Source organism: Micromys minutus (genome assembly GCF_963924665.1).
Source record: "Micromys minutus genome assembly, chromosome: 1".
Lineage (NCBI taxonomy): Eukaryota > Metazoa > Chordata > Mammalia > Rodentia > Muridae > Micromys > Micromys minutus.
Window position 1 is genome coordinate 154,587,214 of NC_137969.1, and position 17,226 is coordinate 154,604,439.

The following is a 17,226-nucleotide window of genomic DNA, read 5'->3' on the forward strand; positions in this document are numbered from 1 at the left end:
GTGTCGAGTTTGTTATGGAAGTATTAAGAACAGACTATCACTGCACCCAAGGAAGCATTATCCCCAGTGCTGTTTCTCTGACTAAGAGCAAATGACACAGGACAGTGTACAGTGCAGCCAGGAGGACTAAATGAAGACAGCGCATTCCTTACCACTGCAATGTCATGAGGGGGGTGGGGTTGTGCATTTGAGCAAAAACCATAGCCATGAACTAAACCTGCAAGTCCTACCAGGCAGAGTACAGAAGTGTGCTTTTGGCTTCATGGAGTAGCTATAGAAAAAAATTGTGGACTTTGGCAGCTTAGACACTTCTAATGTGTCGTCAGCCACTTGACTTGGCCTCCCTGGGTCTGTCTCATCATCTACAGGGTACAGATGAAAATGTAATCTCTCTGTCACCGAGAAGCACATTGGCAAGTTGGAATGTGTATCTGCAGACATTACTTTCAGGAGGCTTTCAATTATGAGAATTTTATTCATGTTTCTCTAGCATGAGCATAACAGCTGAATCCTTAATAAGAAATATTACCCACCAGTGTCTGCATTGTGAGGTTCTATTGCTGTTCTCTCTGAGTTAGTTATACCTCAGTTTATATCTCTCCTTCATAGCTGTATATAAGTAATATGTGTATAGTCCTACTTAGAGTCAACTGGGACTTGTGTTAGATTGTGTTTACTTGCAGTTCCCTCTATCTGGAACATTCTTGGTTACTATGTGTATTTATATACCTGCTATGTGTATTTATATGTTCCGCTCAGCTCTCACCATGCATTCCTTAACTGTCCTAGGACTCACTCTGTAGACCAGGCTGTCCTAGAACTCACTGTGTAGACCGGGCTGTCTTAGAACTCACTGTGTAGACCAGGCTGTCCTAGAACTCACTGTGTAGACTAGGCTGTCCTAGAACTCGCTGCGTAGACCAAGCTGTCTTAGAACTTGCTGCATAGACCAAGCTGGCCTCAGAGTTGTGATATCCTGACTCTATCAGTCTCCTGGGTGCTGGGATCAACTATGTGCCGACACGCCCTACTTTCTCTTCCTTTGCTACCTTGAAGAACTCTGCTGGATAAGGCAGTGCCCTAGTATTGATTATACTTCAAAGCCCCTAAGGACACCTGGCACTATGCTGAAAAGCCATTTGTCTGGGTGACTCTCTCTTCTCCAGCTATAAAATCCAACAAAGCAAGGACTTTGCTCCTTCTCTGTTCAAGTCATTCAGTTAATGTTTCTCAACTGAGTGAAAGACAGACACAGAGGACTTTCTAGACTAGTCTGCTATCACAGGATCTATTAATGGCTGAGGGCTCCTATGACAGCCAAGATCCACATCACAGACTGTTCCCAATCTGCAGAGTGTAAGATACAACACAGTAAGCCCTTGGCCTCTTGACTTTATACTATGCTCATATTGAATTATGTAGTATCAAAAGATTACAAATCAGGGGTCCCCTGAATTATCCTAGAAGTAATTGGAAGTCCTAAAGATGTGTCAGAGTGATGTGTTTAATACCCACAGGCAGAAGGACTCAGGGTCAGCATTGGAGGATGGCCCCAGCAACATTGACTCTGCAGGAGACCCTTTATTTTGCTAATCTGCATTATGTTGTCTGCTTTGTAGTAACTAGTGTGTAGCATTCTGCTGCTATTTGAAGTTACCATGTCAAGGGACTGTGAGGTAGAAAAAAGCCTTTACTATCAGGTGGAGCTGGACAAAATGCACGAGGATAAAAAGAATCTGGCCGTTTGACTTTACCTCTCTCTTCTAAACTTCCATTTTCCCCTCTTAATATCTAGTAGCTGTTTATTTGCCTTTTACTTAAAACCTGGGTTCATGCAGAAAACTCTGAAATGCATTTGCCCACCTTGAGTTTGGGTTTTACTTTCTCAGCTTATATTCTGTCCTGGCGAAGGCCTAGATATATCCGTTGTCTCGTCATAGAGGTTTTAGGTTTGAATAAAACTTTGCATAATTATATCAGTTTATACTAGATGACCATGTCAGTCCTCTAAGGAAGATTTCTAATACAATGAAACTAATTTACCTTTCTTTAGTTACTTTTGTTTCAGGCCATATTGTCACTTTAGTGTTTCGTTATCTGGGGCAGTTTTTTTATAAGCTACTAGTTGCAACATTAGCATGTCAACCAGACAAAAAAGCTTGGTGATTAGTGTGTGTGTGTGTGTGTGTGTGTGTGTGTGTGTGTGTGTGTGTGTGTGTGTTTGTAAAATTTTTTTGGGAAAGAGTATAGAAGGATATCTTTTCCAATAGATAAAACTAAAACTTCAAAAGTAACCCCTTTCTCATTCATGAGCACTTGGTGGCTCAGGTACAGTTTTTGTTTTTTGTTTTTAATGACAAATGAACAGGAGAGGTTGGGAGGAGTAAATAAAGATTTCCCAGAGAACTTACACACTTGAAGCAGACTCAGGGAGAAGGGGTAAGAACAACAGTTGTTGATGCCATGGTAACACTGAGTGAAGTGTGTGCTGGATGCTGAGCACACAAAGATACTTAGATAATGTGTGGAAAGAGGGACAATAAAGCATCTATTAACAGTGATAAGAGGAGGAAATACCTGTAGGTTTTACAAATCTCAATTCTTTGAAAGCATCATTTTACACTTCACCAACTCAGTATAAGACTTGAGACTTGTCCCTTCCAGTCATTTTATTAACATCATGGCTTTGAAGAGAGATGGTAAACAGTGGAGCTCCAGAGAGAGCTTGCAGAAATCAGACCAGAGGTATGAGACACCAGTGATGTAAATTCTGTATTCAATAGAGTACTTGTTACTTTCTAACAGGCATTACCCACAATACTACATCCTTACACACGTGTGTGCAAAGAAAAATTTCCATAAAGCCTCAAGATGTTAACAAAAATATAACATTGTACAGCATGCATTACTAGTGACAAATCAGTAAATTCAAACAATAGGAGAGCTCCCTTACCCCAGATTATCACCACAGAAATGTTACCACACTTACCTGAGAAACATCAAAGAGGAAATAAATGTTGAGTTACAGATTATCTCAAAACAGTCCAGATTGAGAAGCATGTGAAGAAATTCTAAGACACCAAAGTAGTATTTGGCTATGATATTAAAGTCATATTTTTATGTGTGTGTAAGGAAACAAGAGAGAAATAGGAGCTTAGTATTTGATCTTTAAATTTTTCAGAAAACTGACAAGAATCTGAAAAGGATTCTGAAACGCATAGAAACAGTCAGCACATAGAACAAAGCTGTGTCAGAAAAGCAGGATGGGAATTTGGGGTCTAATTGAAGTCTCTGTCTTCTGCTAAAACACAGCTTAGTAAAGATGATCTTAAAGATCCAGGACACCTGAACAATACCTAAGAAATCTGCCCACTTTCCCTTTAAGGTAGTTTCTTTGGAGATTCACATGTATACATTAAAGAATAGTTAAGTTTGAGCTTATAAAAATGTTTTTGCAGCAGTTGGGCATGTTGGCACACACCTTGAATTTCAGAATTTAAAAGGCAGAGGCAAGCGATTCTCTGAGTTCAAGGCCAGCCTGGTCTATGTAGTGATTTCCAGACCAGACAGCACTACATAGTGAGGCCCTGTATCTAAACACAAATAAAACATCTTTTGCAGCAGCAGAAGAGCGAGGGTGCAGCATCTTCATGGAAAAAGCCCATGGAACTGTAGCCAGGACTTACTGGGCCAGAGCTTGCAAGAGAAGAGGCTGGGAGAGGAAGATTGGGTACAGGGGTATTGTAGTAACTATATCAATATCTTAAGTTTAAAAGTCTTTAGGTACAGTTAGGAGAACTATTTAAAACAGTGTTTTGTAAGAATAGTTATCTGGATGTTTTATCATCTACTAATTGTGTCAGTTACAGGGAAAACAGTGTGATCCTCTTGAGAAACGTTGAAAGAGAGTTTGGTAAGACTTCATTCTCAACATTCTTGGACACTTCCAAGTTTCACAATCCTGATTCACTTGTGTTTACTTATTCTTTGCACGATCTAGGTAGCCAGCCAGCCCTGTCCTGTGTGTGTAGCAAAAAGTATGGTGTCTTTCCAGACTTAAAGTGCAGGACATACTTCAGGAGTAATTATCCACCTTACAGGAAACTCTAGGCTGGATCCCACAAATCTCATATAACCAAGCCTAGTGGGTCATAGAGTACTCTCAGCACTAGGGAGGAAGAACTAAGAAGATCTGAAGTTCAAGGTCAGCCTCAACTGTATAGATAGCTAATGGCAACTTGGGCTACATAAGAAACACAGCTGTCTCAAAGAAACAAATAAGACAATTATAACAGATACGCAAGCATGATGACTCAGTGCTGTGTGCAAGTAGAGTTAGGGCTTTTTTTTTTTATTTTAAATCAGTGTGTACATGTCCCAGGTAAGCAGTCTGCTAAATGTACTTTACAAAGCCCATACTGATCCCTGTCAGCAAGACCACCCTTCTCTTTCTCCACACTTTGAGAATCTCTATACTAACTAGAAGGAGGATGTCTCAACACAGGCCTCCTCGATGACATGTAGACTCTTAACTAGATAGACGTAATCCTAGGGATTCTATTATGAAAGTGCATGGCTAGGTGTTTTGGGTGTAGAGCTAACTCCTGTGTGGCCTAGGCATGTGATTGTGTTCCCAGGATCAACTCTCGAAGGAAGACAGGACTGGGTAAGAGAGAGTTCAGCTATGAGGGCTTAACAGAAACCACATTTCTAGTCAAGAGAGACCTTAAGCCCAGATAAGTCAACTCAGGAGGCAAGAAGGGTAAGACAAAAGTTGCACACCTCCAGCAACAAGCATTCCTAGTTCAGGAGCCACATCATGACGGAGCTTCATGAACCAGGCCAACCAGGTCAACCAGTCCCAGCCTGTACACCATCCATGTGTATGATCTTCTATAGTTAGCTTGATATTATGACCTGTAAAGTGGAGCAACATAATAGCTCAGAGACTTTTAGCAGTGATGTAAGGTGTGTGTGTGTGTGTGTGTGTTATTGAATGCCTATTGCTCTTAGGCCAGATGCTGTTTAGATTTCTTCCAAGCTTTAGGCTTATTAGCTGTTGGTTTGACAGCAGCAGCTGCAAGACAGGGTGAGGCTTACACTTGATTGTTGCCCCTGCCTGAGTGATAAAGCTTAAGTGTGATAAAGTAGCATCCTGTCCAACCAAAAAAGGAGGGAGCAGCTATAAATTAAGTGACAGAAAGCAAGTCATATGACCTTAACACTAATGTCATCTTCAAGTCCAACAAAAGGTCCCTACTTAATAAACTGTGTGTGGCTTTGACTTCTCTTCAGATACATTCCCCAACTCTTCCCGAATCCTTTCACTCCCCCAGTACTACACAATCCCAGAGCTTTGCTCTTGCAGGAGTGGACCCCTTCTGCAGTAAAGACTCTGTTCCCTTTCTTGGAGAGTTCTTCTGGTATCTCTGTGACTCATATCCCATCCCACCATTGGTTTGGTTCTCGTAGCTGCCCCTCTTCATAGGAAGTCTTTGTCTCTCCTACTCTCTTCTGCCTCTGCTTTGTTACTATTGATAATATTAATTGTTTTCTATCACCTTTTACTACCTTGTAGACCACAAGAGAGCAAGAATCAATCTCAGTTTCTCCTTCCCCATCCCCTGTATGCGCGAACTGCTAAACTAGTTTGGTGCTCGGTAAATATTTCCAAGTGAGGTTTCTGGAATTGTGAGTGTGGGTGATCTCCTCTTGAGTACTTTAGTTTTAGTTAGACAGGGACTAGTTAGAATCAAGGAAAATGGTCAGCTAAGTGGAAGACAAGGGAAGAGTCAGGTAGGAGGTCACCTGCCTAGAACCCCAGCACTTGGGAAGCAGAGGCAGAAGGATCAGGAATTCCAGGCCTGCTACAGGAGACCTTTGAGTGGGGCAGGAGGGAGTAAGAAACAACCAGGCTTGGTTTGGGAAGACTGTACATCTGTGCTATCCAGTGGTGTGGGCAGTGTTAGGTGGGGTGTCTGTGTTCTTGATATGTTGCTGATTAGGAGGTTGTCTCCTTCAGTTTTGTTGTTAATTTTGTTTCTTTTTTTGTTTTGTGTTTTATAATGTTAAGGGACATCTTGTCTCCAATCCTAATGTGTGATTCTATCTCTGGGTCTTAGTCCATCAAAGTCAATTAGAGGTACTGGAAGTGTGTGCTCCAGTATCATTCCCAGTCTGAAGTAGTGTGGTTTTAGATCATTTCAGTCTTTTTCTCTAGGCCTTATGCTAGTATAGGTTTCCTAAAAGTTGAAATGAAGAAAATGGTCCAAGGACTGAGACTTGGTTATCTAGGGCTCTGCTGCCCAACCCTAACCTTATTGGATTTCCCGTCTCTGAAACTAAGGTGCCCACAGAGGTCAGCAGGTAACACTGAAAGGGAAATTAGGTGAGTCCAGTGAGCCTCCCCTGAGACACTCATGTAGGAAAAGTACAGGGGAGTTTGGCTCCCTGTCTGTCTTGTTCAGCAGGCACATCATTGAATTACACATCTGAATCATGGAGATGGCGTTCTTCCTGCTCATCCGTGTTTCTTTTCCTTCAGTCCCTGGGCTAGTCACGTGTTATTTATGCCTCTGTTTAGGTTTTTAACATATATCACTATCCACCCCTCCGAAAATGAAACCTTAGGACTCTTGGCTTCACAGTTAGTCCAGACCTGAGTCTGAGCCACATGAGGTCTTCCCGTTGCCTCCCCTTGGGCTTTGTAGTAGACACTGGCTTTTCCCCATGAGTGAGTGAGGGAACTTCAGGCCTGTATTTTGGTCTAATAGGCAGATCTTGGGAGAGATTCCCACGGTTGGCTATGCTTAGCCTGAAGATTTTCATCAGACTTCTTTTGCTGCCCTGCTCCCTGGGTAGTAACTGGGCTTGGGACAATCTGTTCTTCCCACTGAGGTGCCCCACACTGCCCTGGGCATGAGCTAAATTCTTTCTCTCCCATTTAGAAGAGAAGCCAGATTGCACCAAGGCCCGCTGTGAAGTGCAGTTCTCTCCACGTTGTCCTGAAGATTCCGTTCTGATCGAGGGGTACGCTCCCCCCGGGGAGTGTTGTCCTTTACCCAGCCGCTGTGTGTGTGACCCTGCGGGCTGTCTGCGCAAAGTCTGCCAGCCGGGATACCTGAACATTCTAGTGTCCAAAGCCTCAGGGAAGCCGGGAGAGTGCTGTGACCTCTATGAGTGTAAACCAGGTATGCAGCAGCTGGCTGGGCAGCCTCACCCCTGCTCCGCAGAGGGCAGCACACCCCTGCTCAGCCATCTTGGGCCTCTCCACTCCCACCAAGATAAACATTCTCACCTGCTGCTTTGGGTCATTTCCCACTTCAGGTCTCTAATCAGAGAACCAGAGGGAAAATTCCGTGGTGCATGAGGCCCATCGGAGAGACAACCACCCTTTTCTTTATTTCCTTCAAATATGTTTGATGGAGCTGTTGTGCGAAGTGTCTATGGTCTTATGGTAACCTGCTTCATTTCCTGAGAGACAATCAGAGGCCTCATTTGCAGATGTGTCTGTCCCTTGGAAGTTTTACATTTCGAAGCACTCATACATGGAGCAGAATTCCTTTTGGATAAATATGTGCACCCAAATGGCAGATGTGTATAAGGAAACAGGCCCCGTTCCCTTCCTTGGCAGTCCTCCCCGTCCGCCTTGGCTTAGAAGCATGCACTGTGTTATTTGACTGCTTGCTCACCTTCTTTGCCAGTACTGGGATTCGTGTCACGTGGCAGCTCTTTCTGGCTGTATGGTTTATCTAACAGCCTTGCCCTGTGCCAGCATCTCCAATGTAGTCTGTGACTAGACTGGATCTAGATTCTAGTGATTTCCTCTTTGCAAGTTTCTAATGATTGATCCGTTTTTTTTTTTTTTCTTTTCTTTTATTTTAATTTTAGTTTTGCTGTTAGGTAACAAAGCAACCCCTCGTCCATCTCTTGATCTGCTCTGTCAGAAACACTTCTTGCTGTTCATCATCATCTCAATAAATACATGCTCTCTCTGTTCTCATCCTTACTCTGGTCCTTTGAGACATACCATGGTTGTGGAGCATTAGTAGAAAGGAAAACATTAGATAGGCCCTGGGTTACAGGAAAGCAAGGAATCCTCGGACACTTGGCAAGAGTCAGTATTTCATTTGGGGATTCAAAATGCAAGTAGATGTCACAATGAATGCTGTTTCTCTGTTTGCCCCTTTCAGTTTTCAGCGTGGACTGCAGCACCGTGGAGTGCCCCCCTGTCCAGCAGGCAGTGTGCCCCCTGGACAGCTACGAAACGCAAGTGAGGCTCACAGCGGATGGCTGCTGTACCCTGCCAGCAAGGTTGGTTCGGCACCCGTTCAAGTCTCCTCTCTGTCTTCCTTTGCTAGCACCATCCCAGGTTCAGTTTCCCAAGCCTGCCTGCAGCTTGTTTTCCCTTGGGAAACTCAATCCTTGCCCTCTTCTCTGGAGGAGAAACCACTGGACTGTCACTATACTTGTTATTTACATAGGTCTCTCTGCACATCAAAGCCAGGTGTTGAGCCATTAATCTTAAGGACTAAGGCTGTTCAGCATTCTGAGGGATAGGAAGTAGGAAGGTAAGCAGTCCCCTCTTGTATGCAGATGAGGAGGTAGAGTGAGGAGATCCATGATAATGAGTTATGCCATTTGATCCTTTGCAGAGGATCTTGTGGGTGTTTATGCCAAGTGCTCAATCTGATGAAACAGTGCTGGCTTCAAAGAGCTCATCCAAAGGGGACTCTAGTCATCGGGGGCCATGAATCTTCTGGGGCCTGCTTCTAACTGAGGCAACGAAGTGTCTGAATTCTTAGAGGTAACAGTGAAGTATCAGACACATTCTCTTTGGCCTCATGAGAAATAAGCGGCTATCATTTTAATCTTAGTAATAGGAAATCCAGTGAGTTCTATAGAATGAGTTTTCTTGAGAGCACGAAGGTCCTGGGTTCCTCTGTTGATCCTCAGAGTATTAAAACAATGGCAGCCAACAGTACATTGCTTTCAGGGAAACTGGGTCTTCAGTCGGCTTCCCCTTCCCCAAAATGGTCACTGTTTTTGTCAAGGCAGCCCCCACCCCGGAGTCTTTTGTAACATTTATGCCATCTTTGTATTAAAGTCATTTCATTTCTTAGCATTTTTGTTCTACATCTGGCACCACGAGCTGAAACCCTTCCTCACTTAGCTCTGTCTACCACCCTGTCTCCACAGTAGGCATTTGGCATTTTAGCATTTGATCTACTGCACAAGTAGGTATGGTTATAGGAATAGTTTTATGATCTACCAATAACCGTAGCCCATATTTAAAATAAAAACATATTTGTTGGGGATTTGTACTGTGACTATGTCCTTGTGATCGATTTTGGCTCATGAGCTCAGAGGTTTCATTCCATCTTGGAGGGAGGGTGTGGCAGAGCAGTTCACCTCCAGTCAGCCAGACAGTAGAGGAGAAAGACTTACTGCACTGAGTCAATTCTGTAATTTTTTCCAGTTTGCCTCATTGGCCTTGAGCCAGTTCAATATCACCCTCCACATTCAAGACAAGGCTAGCCCCACTTAGTCTTCTGTGGGAGCAAACTCCAAACACTCCCAGAAATTCCTTACCTAATCACTTACATCAATGTTTCTTAACCTGTGGGTCTCGACCTCTTTAGGAAAATCACACACCAGCCATCCTGTATATCAGATATTTACATTGTGGTTCATATCAATAGCAAAATTGCAGTTATGACCATAGTAATTAAAATATTTAATGGTTAGGGCTCACCACACATGAGGAACAGTATTACAGTGGCTTAGCATTTGGAAGGTTGAGAACCACTAGACTAGACACTGACTAGTCCCATGAGGGGGACAAGGTGAACAATAGTTAAGTTTCCTGTTGTAGTTATCAGACTAGATACCTAGAGTTTCTTCCTATAGTTGTGTTTTCTTCTTGCCTCTGATAAAATACATTGGGTCCTTAGTGTCCTAGCCTTTCTCTCCAGAGTCCTAGGATTCTCTCAGATGTGCCCTTTACACCGTGTCATGAGTGAGACAACAAAGAGTTTTGTGAAGACGGTGTTTTGGCACATTAGCAACCTCCCTGTGACATCAGGATACCACATTATTGCAGAGCTGCTACGTGCAAAGGGATGAACACCTCTGAACACATAAATACAGCTGGTCACCAGCAAAAACAGTAGGGCAATACTAGTAGTGACACATGTCCCTGCAAGGTCTCCATGAAAAGGAAGGTGGTATACTGCATCAGAGAACATAGATAATCAAAGTCAAGCCTGTCCTTGAGTGAAAGCAAGGGACAACTTTGAGCTTTCTTTTACACTTGTGATTCGGCACCTCCTGTGTGTTGGAGGTACACAGGACTTTTTCCCCAGTCCCTCTTACTGGATGAACTGTATTGCAACTTCAGGAAGACAGGGAATCTCATCTTAAGAAAACCTCACAACTAATCAGGCTCTTCAGTGAGTCCTGCTGTTTTTGAGACCAACTTGAGTTCCTGGCTCTGGTTGGATTTCTCCCCATCTGAATAGCTTCCCTCTAACTATGCTTAGAAGAAATGTTACATTAAAGCACAGGCTGCACTAGGTGCCTCCTGTTTGAGCCCCAAGCTTTCCTGAGTCTGGCAAGCTGAATCCTTAGGGTGGCTAATACTGCATTAATGTACTTTTGACTTGGGCATTCAACTGAAGAGCGGTCCAGGGTGAATGTGCCCCCAATGATAGAAATGAAGAAGCTCGAAGAGGGAAGTCATTCAGAGCCCCTGCTGTAAATTATTTGCAGAGGGGACATGTTCTCAGAACTCTTACTTTCCTGTGTGTCAGATAGGCAGTGACCCATGCCTGTCCCCTTCACAGCTGCACACTCAGCCTTTGTTCCTGCCCAGTCAGTGCTCTCCCCATGTTTTCTCATGCTCAGGAACTCTGCATCTGCAGCTGCCCCTTCCCAAGTACTGTTTCCCTTCCCCAGTTACCTGGACTCACCTGCCCTCTCTAAGGATTCCACTTCCTTCCTTTTATAGTGTTTTTCATCATCAGCCCCGGCAGATGTCTCAGGAACCCTTCTGGTGTAATTTCTCATTTATCTGATTTTCATAACACTGCTTATAATACAGTGACATCATTAGATTTTTTTTTAATTTTGTCCCATTGTTCCCTGGACTTCACAAAAGGTGGGTACTTGTAACCTCTAATATACAAATGGAATGTGGCCAACCTGTATTTAACACTGGATGAAAGAATGAATGAATGAGTGCATGAATGAGTGAATGAGTGATTGAATGAATGAGCCCATGTGTAGCAGAGGTCACTCACATGTTGAGGAAGAAAGAACACCTGTAGTTTTTTTTCCTCTTCTCAAAAGTCATAATGCTACTGCTGCTGAGTCTCATTTTAAATCTTCTAGCAGGTGCTCCCAGACCTGTTCCTAATTCTCTGCTCTGCCTCAGTACTGTAGAAACCTGGCCCCTCCCAGTCCTGTACTCCTCCAGCCAAGCAGGAGTCCCCTTTATCTCTCCACCCCACCCTTTCTGGAATCATCACCCCTGCTGGGTTCCAATTAAGTTCCACTTTGTTTGTAAAGTCTTCATCTTTGAACTAATATTTCTCCCACCCCCTGGGAATTCAAATGTATCCTGTCCCTTGTTATCAATTAATCACGCATTTTCTTACACTATTATTTAATTGTTTCATACACATAACTTCACTGGCTGAAGGATGTGTTTCTAGAGCTCAGCAATTATGTCACCTCGCCACCCCCCCTCCACCCTGGGTATGCATTAATATTGTTAACTGCAGAACATATATGATAAGGCTGGGTCTTGACCCTGTTCAGTTTAGCTTAGCATATGTAGTGGAGTCTCTCTTATTAAAGCATACAGGTCATACTATGTCAAGACAATGAAAGCCCAAGCAAATATATAAAAAGATAAACAAAAAGAAAACTGCCTAACCAACATAAAACATGTAAAGTCCTGTATAGAATTTTAATATATAAGTCATTTGACTCGCTTCTCTGGCTTGTAAAGACCATTGCTAAGAACTTAGCCAAAATCTAATACAGGAGGGAGAGCCCTCTAAGTCAGGAGGGTAAATATCTGAATGTCCCAATGTAAAACCTTACTGTCTTCATCAGGGTTTTTATTCCTGCACAAACATCATGACCAAGAAGCAATGTTGGGGAGGAAAGGGTTTATTCAGCTTACACTTCCACATTGCTGTTCATCACCAAAGGAAGTCAGGACTGGACCTCTAGCAGGTCAGGAAGCAGGAGCTGAGGCAGAGGCCATGGAGGGATGTCACTTGCTGGCTTGCTTCCCCTGGCTTGCTCAGCCTGCTTTCTTATAGAACCCAGGTCTGCCAGCCCAGGGATGGCACCACCCACAATGAGCTGGACCCTCCCCCCATCACTAATTGAGAAGATGCATTACAGCTGGATCTCATGGAGCCATTTCCTCATCTGAGGCTCCTTTCTCTGTGATAACTCCAGCTTGTGTCAAGTTGACACAAAATCAGCCAGTACACTTTTCACTGAGAGTATTTTTTTCCTGGATTTGCCATACTTTCATACTTTCAAAAAGGGGTCCAGGCCTCTCCATGTTGAAGGATAAATTCTTTGTATTCCTAGCAATATTGTTTGAGCTACCCAGGTTCCTAACTACCTATTTCCACGTGAGCTCTTGCTCAGCTTGTGGTTTTCTCTTCAGCTGTGTGCTTACACACCACCCATTCAGAGCTGTTCATTCGTCCAACATGAGCGAGTTGTTACAGGCCCCAGATTCCACTCTGTGTCATGCCTGCATGTTGCTTTCTGCTTCCACCTCTGATGAGTTCTGGATTTACTTTCTACCCTGGCCTCTGTAAACTTGGGTTATCCATTTTTTTCTTGTGGCATCTCTGCTTTTTCTTTATGGCCCATGGTCTATTTGGGAATCTTTGTCTGTTCTGAAGTAAATCATGAGGATCATAAGTATCTATCACTCTTCCCTGGAAAGAATTTTTCACCACCATCACTACTTAACAAGTCAGTGCAGAGTTGTTGGCATACTAATGTTATTCTGTCCTTTCCTGTTGGTACCAGTATGTGATGTCGGCTAAGACAACTCATCATACTTCCCAAAAGAAGATAGAAAAAAATAAGTAGTACCAACATGGCACTTTAATTGGGGTCTTAACACCACTGTGACCTTTGTGCTTATAATGTCTGCAAGCAGGTTCATGATGTGTGTGCATGTACACAGGCTGTCGTGAATAGGGGATTTGTGTGTGCATTGATGTGAATGCTGTCTTTGTGGACATGGGAAAGTTGTCCTTAAACAGCATAGGGACAGCAGTGTCAGACACAACTATGTCACACTCCTTGCTAATTACAAACCCTCCTTCTTCTGCCATCCCTCCAGCACCATGAGGGATTCACAGCTGTAAAAATGGAAGCCTAGAGGATGTGGCTAAGTCAAATCAGAGCCATTCCTTGGCCTGAGGGGTAGAACAGGGCTGCCTTTAGCTTGGGATCTTGGACATCCTTGGGATTTCTCCTGTGAAAGGAGCCATCTCTGAGAGCAGGACAAAAGCAAGGGGACTCTTACCTGTTTTATTGGTTTGGGTGCTGGGTCCACAGTTCTCTGAGGCCATTTGAGCCAGATGCCATTTGTGTCTTAGAACCTCTGAGATGGCTTAAAGGTGAGATTTGTGTATGGTCTTTCACCCCAAACTCCCCCAATGTGCCAGAAGGAAGAAGTATTATAGTAAGCATCTCTAGACCCTCCCACTGCCATATAGTATTTGTTGAAGCAAGTAACAGAATAAACCCTTATCCAAAAAGTAGCAGAGTAGGTGCTACCTTTTGAATAATGAAGCTTCAGGGAATTTCTGACCATTTTTAATCCACCACAGTACACACTGAAGAAAAATAGGTGCCCTTTAGAGATGATGTCCTGGTCCAAGACAGTTGCCAAAACCCCGCAGATGAGTGACCCTGAGCCAAAACCTTAATGTTCTTCTGGCCCTGGGAATCTGGGTCTTTTGGAATCAGGAAGCTTTATAGTTTGAGCTCTCTTGGTATCCAGCCCTTTCCCTTCCCTCCTGAAAGTCTCAGTGTAGGCACCTGTTAAGAGTGTCTGGCTACCACCTCAGCTTTAACCATCATTTAGGTGACTATAATTTGTACCTTCTCTCCTTAAGAAATACTAGATTTTTCTCTGCTTACACAACAGAAATGTCATTGGGCGTAGTTGGGAAGGGGCTGACAGAACATCTTATTCATGAGACAGAGTCACTGTTCAAATCCAAAAGCCACCTTTAAAGTAAGGAACATAGAAATTCAGTCGTTGGTAACAGTGTCTAGGAGAAATGGGTCTATCAGCTGCATCTGGGGGGTGGGAGGCACCTGAGATGCCCAGCTGTGAGTTCATGTCCTCCTGTCACCAAATCTAAATGGTAGCCCAGCTGTGCTGTCTGTTACAATAGTGGCCACGCCACTATTTAGTCTTGTTTGCTTCTCACTTCTTTCTCTACTCCAAAGCCGCCTTGAGTGTGTAGACCTCAATTTGTAGTGTTTTCTCTTTCACCCTATCATTATTCACCAGCTTTAAAGATAAAAACTTGAAATTGTTAAAATTTGGGGCAGTGTTACCACTACATCTCACTGGAAGTCAACTGAATTATGTACAACATTCCATGCCTTTTGGTATTTTTGAATGTTTATTGGGAGGGTGAATGCATTTAATATAGCATGGAGAGTCATTCATTCTAAATTTAATGAGAATTGTCTTAAACTCTTAAGTTCTGAAACATTATGTTAACAATTTCTGCCTTTAAATATGTTTTCCTTAAAAGTTACTGAGGAAAAATACAAGCCAGTTGTTTTGAGTTTGAAATAAATTAAGTCATTGTTTATGATATCCAGAAGCTTAAAATAGACTTCATTCTGGGTTGTGTATGCTGTGAAAGCCAGGTTCCCAAGCTTCCTTTTGGCTCCTGCCTCTCTCTTGACCAAAGGGCCTGACTCCCTTCCAAAACCAAAATCCAGACCATTTATACCTCTTATTCTTGAGACACTATATCAAAAACCTCGGTTACATTTATAACTCAAAATTTGTAATTTCAATTTTTAGCTCTGAAGATGATAAAAAAAAAAATCCTTTAGATTACCTGGGGAAAATGTTCACGTCACCTAGAAAAAATTCTTAGGATATGTTTAGTACATAAAGTGTCTAAGTACAGTTCAGTGAGGCTGAATTTTGTAGCTCAGTCCAGTTGTCGAGTTCTACACCATGCTTGCTTTTCACAGGTACAGTGGGTGGACCGCCAAGCTCCCTGCCTAGAGCAGCAACAGAGCCTGTGTGTGTGAACCACCAGGGTGGGTTGTCTTCTGTGGACCAAGTCACTGTCAACCTCCATAGTGTCTCCAGTTGAGCCATTCAGGAGACCAGGCCTTCCCTTCCTGATTGTTGTCTATGCACAGAAGTGTGCCTGAGCACTTTTGATAGCTGCAGTGTACTCAAGATGTCATATGAAGTGGGGACTGGAATCAAGGCCTACCTCTGCCTGAACTGAGCAAGCTCTTTGCCTTATCTTGCTATTTCTTCTTGGGGAGGGGGCACAAGAAAGGGTTGCATGATCCTAAAAGTGGGTTTCACCTCTGGATTCTTTGACTTCTCCAAATCTTCTCAATTGGATGAAACACAAAATGTTAGTGTTAGGAAATTCTTAAGAGAAAAAACAGAAGGGAAACCTAGAAATTCCAGGGTTCGTGGAATGATAAAAGGAGCCACCAGCTGATCAGAAAGGGAGAAGGTCCAAGGGAAATCGTAGAAGAAAGGTGGCTACAGTTTTAATCATTGAATTTTCTTAGAAGGGGTAAAATGAGACACACAACCTGCTGAAGTAACTATCCAAGCCTTAACCACTTGGATTATGAAAACCATGCGGGAAGCTGGCAGGATAAACGATTCTGTGTTTGGTGGATGGCTGGATGATTATTACTAACTACGTTTTCTTTTTGTCATCGATGATTAATGATTCCTAAGGAGAAGGGGTAGACTGTCTGGCCAAAGCAACTTCTACAAATAAGGACTTACTCTATTCAATTGCTATCAGACAATACAATGTGGATTTCTCTGCCTGTCAGCTACCTTGGTCTGTGTGCTGTGGGAAGGACTAAATGTATGTGGGACAGGGAGGGGCAGGAGGCTCCCCAGTGCCTTACACACTCCCCTCTGTGGATCACATTGGCCCATACATGGCTGTGCATGGATGCTTACTGCCCCCTGAACCCAAGTGCTCACTGTTTTCCTTCTGTAAAGATCAAGTTTTCCCGACTTTCTGACTGCTTGCCAACAATTTCTCTGTCACCCTTCATTCAGCTCTGTATTCTTAATGCCTCTGTATGTCACACTTACTTGCATGCACACACACAATTTTTGGAGAGGTTTGTATTCTGTTACCAATTTTGTAATTAGACCATATAAAAATTTCTAGATAAAGGGTTATTTTCCCCCCGAGAGTCTCAGTTTTACTTTTCTCCTGTAAAACACTGACTCTGAAATCCATGATTGTTTCCTAATCACATTCTGTTCTGTTAGATCAGTTCCAACCTTCAAGAAGGTAAACCACATGAAGGCAAAGACCATAATCTACATACACAGCCCTCAGCTGCTTCCGTTCAGAAATGTAAGGTATCCCCACTTTGCAATCCCAATTTCTTTTCTCTTGTGTGACAGTAATAGGATTTTGCCAGATTGCTAGCATGCTGTGATTGGGCATTTGGGAGAGAAACATTCTTGAGTTCCAGAATTCACAGCCTTCGGTGGACTCATCCCAGATGAGGGTTGCAGAATGGAATCCTTGGCAGGGTTCTCTTTCCCCTCATAAGTATAGAAGTTAATAAAAAATAATCTGACCACATAGCTGCAGTGAGTGAGAACAAGGTGTACCAATTCGGAGGGGAAAAAGCTCAAATCAGTTAAAACAGTTCAACAAAGTCTCATGGAGAAAAGACAGAGAAGGCTGGGCTCATTGTGGGGTATGGCACTTGCTAAAATAAAAGACCTCCACACTTTCCAGGTATCACCAGCAATGGCTGCAAGAAAGTTCTGGACCTCTAGATGGTCTGATAGAGGCACACGCCATCAGTAACCCTTCTTCAAGAGCAGCGCCCTATTACAGACTTGATTTCCACCAAGTGGAAATAGATTACAGAAAAATAAAATAAAAAACAACAAAAAAAAAACCTGTCCAGGTG

The 17,226-nt window shown here is 43.1% G+C and overlaps 1 protein-coding gene across 4 annotated transcripts in view; it reads left to right on the forward strand.

Moving 5' to 3' along the window:
• The window catches only part of CRIM1 (cysteine rich transmembrane BMP regulator 1), a 170,452-nt gene that overhangs the window by 73,439 nt on the left and 79,787 nt on the right, over positions 1-17,226 (forward strand). For 2 of the 4 annotated variants that reach the window (XM_080932594.1, XM_080932595.1), the window contains exons 3-4: positions 6,948-7,190; positions 8,193-8,313. In XM_080932594.1, coding sequence (XP_080788720.1) covers positions 6,948-7,190; positions 8,193-8,313 — 364 coding nt within the window. The remainder of the gene's footprint in view (positions 1-6,947; positions 7,191-8,192; positions 8,314-17,226) is intronic. The other 2 variants (XM_080932596.1, XM_080932597.1) reach the window with 1 other exon arrangement.